The sequence below is a fragment of the Silurus aristotelis genome (assembly GCF_946808225.1).
Source record: "Silurus aristotelis genome assembly, contig: scaffold_255, whole genome shotgun sequence".
Classification (NCBI taxonomy): domain Eukaryota; kingdom Metazoa; phylum Chordata; class Actinopteri; order Siluriformes; family Siluridae; genus Silurus; species Silurus aristotelis.
The window spans coordinates 2,501-9,455 of NW_028149019.1; the positions used below are offsets into that span (position 1 = coordinate 2,501).

Below are 6,955 nucleotides of genomic sequence, written 5' to 3' on the forward strand. Positions count from 1 at the left end.
ACTTATACTGAGCATAAACTTAAATGATTAAAAGGAACAAAATGAAATCTGTTGGATATGATGATGATGATGATAATCATGGATTTAGGTTCAGCTTGGCAGAGACACACTGTTATTATCACATGATGGAGAAGTGTGGACCACATACACAGTGTGAAACCACAACACCACACACTGAGAAATGTGTCCCAAATACAAGTAAATAGTGTTCGGGACAGGATAATGGTGTAAATAGTGTTCGGGTCAGGATAATGTTCGGGTTAGTCGTAAAAGAGTAAATTATAAAAAATGTATGACATTTTAACACGACTTCTGACTTTATAAAAAGAAACTTCAGAACCAGCAGCAGGTGAGACACACCCAAGACACCCCAACACCTGTGAACTCACCTGCCATGGGGTAGATGCCTGGTGGGGGGGGCTGCCCGTGGGGCGGGATCGGCATGGGCAAGACGGGAAGAGGCTCGGCCATGGGAGGCATTGGAAGGGGCATGCGAGAAGGGGGGGGCATGCCGGGGGGAGGAAAGGGAATCATTGTGGGCAGTGCGACATCATCCACGATCAGAGGGTCGTTGCCATGGTCAAAGGGACAAAGATCACCACGGACACAGAACCCTTTCTCTGGAGAAAAAAGAAAAATACATACATATACACATGTACTAAAGACTCAATAATTTGAACAAACCCATTAAAATACAAGATCATAACAATGACTACACCGTGTGTGATTGCAGAAATACCCACTAGATGCTCGGCTCATTAACAAACGTACTCAGACAATTTCAGATGGGAAAACCCCTGAGAGACAGCAGTGTAAATAAACACTACTGTTTTAGAGGAGTCCCTGAGAAAGCAGCCCTGACTGGGACACGGCTCTGGAGGATCATCACCACATAAAGCACTCATTAATGAGGACACACACACACACACACACACACACACACACACACACAGCAGGAGTGACCGTGTATAAAGGTCATGAGATCTCAGCACAAAAACTGCTTATAACATCATCTACTCGTAGACTGTAAACTGATTTGGATATAAACACCAGACTCTACACTTCACTCTGAAAACCCTTCAGCCAATCAGATCAGTGTGGGTGATTTCAGTACGTAATGTTCAACAGAAGGTAAAAGATTGTAAATTAAAACCAGAATTTAAAAAAATAAATTGATCCCGTAAGCATTTATTAGTTTTATAAGCTTAAAAATAAAAACTTTTTTTAACCTGTTGCTTTTTACATTGTTTAAAATTACATTTTACAGTTTTATCATTTTATCATTTTATCATTTTTATATATATATATATACACACACACACACACACACACACACACCTGAATGACAAATAACGTTTACTGTTTTAAAATGGAGTAAACATTTATTACATAAAAAAAAGTTGCTCTTAAATATTTTAGTTTTTACTTTAAGACTTTATGTAGCTGATGTACATGAAATCTGTATGAGATGTTCATGAACCCTTCGTTAAATATTAATGAACTCGTTATAAAGATAAGTGGAAAGCGGCGGTGGTGTGAATGTTCTTACCGTCGTAATCCCGGCAGCGGTGTTTCAGAGTGCCGATCTTCCCATCGCCATGGTTAGAGTAGTAAGCGGTCCAGTTCTCAGTGGTGCTGTCGGGCAGGTGAGCCGTAACGGCGTTGGGGATGCTGGGATTGCCCGAGGGGTGAAACGGAGAGCGAGGGTGGGGCAGAGGGAGTAGGGGGAGCTGTAGTGACTGCTGCTGAGGTTTCCCTGAAGGACCCGATGATAACGGAGTGTATGGCTCCGGCTCTTTCCGCTCCTGCTCGAATTTAGACCTGTGTTCTGGAAAAAAATGTTCCGTAACAAAAAAAATTATATTTTTCCCAGCAGCTCCTCACTCTAAAGCCGAACAATCTATTAACTGAAAAACCAAACACACATCAGTAATAATCAATAAAAACTAACTTTCGGCATTCGAAAGTTTTACTTATTTATACTGTTATAATACTGTGAGGCGGCTGTGAGGGGGCGCGGCTGTGAGGGGGCGCGGCTGTGAGGGGGCGGGCCCTGTGAGGGGGCGGGCCCTGTGAGGGGGCGGGCCCTGTGAGGGGGCGGGTGAAAAAATTCAAAAACATAGATTTGTGAATTAAAATGCTGCAGCAGGTTTTGGATCATCTCTTTCACCTCGTCTTTGTTCTCGGTCTCTGCTCTTCCCTCTGCTACTGCTGCGACTCCTGCTGCGACTGCGACCCCGTGAGCTTGCTCTCCTTCGCTCATTTCTCTCTCGTTCCCGTTCTCTCTCTCTGTACATCTCGCTGCTCTTCCCGTGGCGCTCAGGCTCCCTCCTTCTGCGCTCGTCTCTCCGCCGATCGTCCCGATTTCTGCAGGAATAAACACAATGTAAACAGGAATTTCTGCATTGTGTGAGAACAGGTTACTGTGTGTGTGTGTGTGTGTGTGTGTCATTTTGATTAAAATCATTCAAATAAAAGATTTAGTGGACTGTTTCTACGAGACGTTAGTTCATGTGCCGGCGCTTTCAATCAATGACTTCATAACATGCGCAGATTCGCGTCGGTCCTGTTTGCCACCTTTTATTCTTGTTAGCAGGGAGTTCTATTACTTTTCATGTGCACTATTTTAATCAAGCAACAGCATGAATTTGTTAACATACTACTGCTGCAGGATATGAGGAAAAGAGTGCAAGGAGCATCTGAATCCCACCCCCCCCTTCTCCAAAGAGCAGAAGCCTGTAGTGAAGGTCTGTAGTGAGGACTGATGGACGCTGGTAATATTGCTGGAATTTAGTGACATGGAAAGGGAACTAAACTAAGCATTTCTATTCCAATTCAAGGTGTTTATACAGATTTTTTTATCCGGATTGAACTTTTAAACCGATTACAATGCTCCATGTAATCACAGCTACTGTGTGTGGAACAGGTTACAGTGTGTGTGTGTGTGTGTAACAGTATCAATACATGAGAAGGAATGTCAGAACACCACTATAGACCATTTCGAAGATGTAAACAATAATAAAAGCGTTGCGATGGTACTGCGCATGTGTGATCCCAAAGCACTTCCGGTGGCGCCATTTTTAATTCACGTTACTGTCACAACAAAATGACCGACACGCGCTTTTTAAGTTTAGCTAAAACAGAACAGTCGAGATATTTTTAAAAGCTAAAAATTAGACAATATTGTTCAGTTTCCGGAGCCTTAATTCAGGCATGGAGGCGAAACATTTTCACTCAGAACATGAACCGTTTACCTGCAGAACGGCATCGTTAATGATGTTATCTGGTTGGGACCGAGTGAAGCGCATCTTGTGTTTAAGGGGCGGAGCATCACACACGGTTTAAAAAACTACTGTTAGGGTCGTTTCTATGGTAACCAAGGTGGTGATTAGTGCGCATTGCACTTGCATGTCCGGGTAAATCTGCATGTCTATGATAATAATAAATCATATAGCTTACTTAATTCCAGTAAATAGCAGGGAGTGAAATTTAAGGCAGAAATGATGTCCTACAACTTTAAATAAGATCTGCAGCTAAAACCGTGAGAACAGTCATTTGGAATAAGAAGAAAAACGTGTGAGGGATGAGATATGAGATGTGCGTGCGTGCGTGAGTGTGTGTGTGAGGAACGGGATGTGTGTGAGATGAGATGTGCGTGCGTGCGGTGAGATGTGCGTGCGTGCGGTGAGATGTGCGTGCGTGCGGTGAGATGTGCGTGCGTGCGGTGGGATGGGATGTGCGTGCGTGCGGTGGGATGGGATGTGCGTGCGAGCGTGGGATGGGATGTGCGTGCGTGGGATGGGATGTGCGTGCGTGGGATGAGATGTGCGTGCGTGCGGTGAGATGTGCGTGCGTGCGGTGAGATGTGCGTGCGTGCGGTGAGATGTGCGTGCGTGCGTGGGATGGGATGTGCGTGCGTGGGATGGGATGAGCGCGTGTGCGTGAGGTGGGATGGGATGTGCGTGCGTGCGTGGGATGAGATGTGCGTGCGTGCGGTGAGATGTGCGTGCGTGCGGTGAGATGTGCGTGCGTGCGGTGAGATGTGCGTGCGTGCGGTGAGATGTGCGTGCGTGCGGTGAGATGTGCGTGCGTGCGGTGAGATGTGCGTGCGTGCGTGGGATGGGATGTGCGTGCGTGGGATGGGATGAGCGCGTGTGCGTGAGGTGGGATGGGATGCGCGTGCGCGAGGGATGAGATGTGCATGTGTGTGTGTGTGTGTGTGTGGGGAAGGTGCACTACACTGTTGCCTAAAGTGCGTTTTCCTCCAATTCATAATCATTTGTAATGAAAGGTGGTGGTGGTTTTAGAGAAGAGCAGAAGCCCCGTGCTGGTGGTCAGTGTCCAGCCTTCTGTCTTCACTGCTCTAATCCAAGCATTACGCTGTGGTTTGTTTTTCGGAACTGTAAACACTTATTTCCGACAGTAAATTAGTTCCTGGTCTGAGAGCGCATGAACAACAGGGTCCTAGATTTTATTTTGATATTTTTAATCGCAAAAATTTTATAAACTGTCGTAATATCACCGTGTATAATCAGGATCCCACTAATGTGTTGAAGTGCGCTTTAGCTAACCGGAAACATCCAAAGACGTCACTTCCTTATATGAACAAATGGCCGTTGAAACCGTCTATAAAAACAGGAGATGTTTAACATCTACAACTCTGTGATATGAGCTGCAAACAATCTCCAACACTGAGACCGAGAAACACGTCACACACAACGTGCTGAAACGAAGAGCTTACTGCTGTACACTTTTGGGTGATACACACAGACACAGACACAGACACAGACACACACACACACACACAGAGACAGACACACACAGACAGACACACCTACCTACCTTTGTTCACAATCAATAACACACTGAGGGAGGCAGGAAAAAAGCAGCAGGTGTTTAATGAAAGTGTGGAGATGTCAGAAGATATTTACCTGGATTCATTAAAGTCTGAACGATTCTTCAGTGGACTTCTTCTTCTTCGGCTTTCCTTTTCATCCTCCACATGACTTGCCTGAAGACACAATGAAATTTCAGGTGAAGAAATTTTCATATTTACAGAATACTGTTCAGAGTGGCTTATAAACCTGCTGTAAAATCTCCATCAATAACAACTCCTCATTCCAACACTATCATAACCATCATCATCATCATCCTCCTCCATCAATAACATTTCCTCATCCTTACTGAGTGTTATGACGTCTCAACTGGAAATAGAGTAAATAAGTATTTTTTTATTTTATTTTATGTTGTGTGTGTGTGTGTGTGTGTGTGTGTGTGTGTGTGTGTGTGTGTGTGTGTGTGTGTGCGCGGGTGTGCAGGTGTGTGCGCACTTAAGTGTGACAATCATTTCTTATAAAAAATCTGATTTTCTGCAGCAGCAAGAGGAGATGTTTTCAATCTGTTCTGTAATCATTCTGAGAGGAGTAAAATAATCATATTTAATAATAATGACAACAGAAGCAGCACCTCTTCAGCTTCAGCAGGTTTTGGAGGCAGAGCTTTCGGCTCCTCTTTAGGAAGTTCTTTAGCAGGAGGATTTCCCAGGTAGTTTTTGGTAGCAAGACATTCAAAGAGTTTCTCCACGAAGCCGGTGGTTTCTATCAGGAACAAAACAAACAAACATTTAATTATAGAATCAGTTTACAATCAGAAAGACTGATACGTGTGATGTCTCCGAAAATTATATCACCTTCATTTATCACAATATTGTTATCACATCAAGCAGCACTACTGAAACCTGACACACGCAGTGCAGTGCAGGCACACACACACACACAGTGCAGTGCAGGCACACACACACACACAGTGCAGTGCAGGCACACACACACACACAGTGCAGGGCAGGCGCACACACACACACACAGTGCAGGGCAGGCGCACACACACACACACAGTGCAGGGCAGGCGCACACACACACAGCAGGGCAGGCGCACACACACACAGCAGGGCAGGCGCACACACACAGTGCAGGGCAGGCGCACACACACAGTGCAGGGCAGGCGCACACACACAGTGCAGGGCAGGCGCACACGCACACACACAGTGCAGGGCAGGCGCACACGCACACAGTGCAGGGCAGGCGCACACGCACACAGCAGGGCAGGCGCACACACACACAGCAGGGCAGGCGCACACACACACAGCAGGGCAGGCGCACACACACAGTGCAGGGCAGGCGCACACACACAGTGCAGGGCAGGCGCACACACACAGTGCAGGGCAGGCGCACACACACAGTGCAGGGCAGGCGCACACACACAGTGCAGGGCAGGCGCACACACACAGTGCAGGGCAGGCGCACACACACAGTGCAGGGCAGGCGCACACACACACACACAGTGCAGGGCAGGCGCACACACACACACACAGTGCAGGGCAGGCGCACACACACACACACAGTGCAGGGCAGTGCAGGAACACACGCACACACAGTGCAGGGCAGTGCAGGAACACACGCAGTGCAGGGCAGTGCAGGAACACACACACACACGCAGTGCAGTGCAGGAACACACACACACGCAGTGCAGGGCAGGCACACACACACACACGCAGTGCAGGGCAGGCACACACACACACGCAGTGCAGGGCAGGCACACACACACACGCAGTGCAGGGCAGGCACACACACACACGCAGTGCAGGGCAGGCACACACACACACGCAGTGCAGGGCAGGCACACACACACACGCAGTGCAGGGCAGGCACACACACACAGTGCAGTGCAGGGCAGGCACACACACACAGTGCAGTGCAGGGCAGGCACACACACACAGTGCAGTGCAGGGCAGGCACACACACACAGTGCAGTGCAGGGCAGGCACACACACACAGTGCAGTGCAGGGCAGGCACACACACACAGTGCAGTGCAGGGCAGGCACACACACACAGTGCAGTGCAGGGCAGGCACACACACACAGTGCAGTGCAGGGCAGGCACACACACACAGTGCAGT

General features: G+C 47.7%; 1 protein-coding gene across 1 annotated transcript; it reads right to left on the reverse strand.

Moving 5' to 3' along the window:
* Positions 1 to 258: 258 nt before the first annotated feature.
* LOC310723078 (RNA-binding protein 27-like) lies at positions 259 to 5,597 on the reverse strand (the record flags this gene model as incomplete). The annotated part of the gene is made up of 5 exons (XM_083570908.1): positions 259 to 620; positions 1,550 to 1,828; positions 2,171 to 2,367; positions 4,932 to 5,011; positions 5,467 to 5,597. Coding segments are annotated over 5 exons (974 nt in total), but the record flags the coding sequence as incomplete, so codon positions are not given.
* Between the last annotated feature and the right edge of the window lie 1,358 nt (positions 5,598 to 6,955).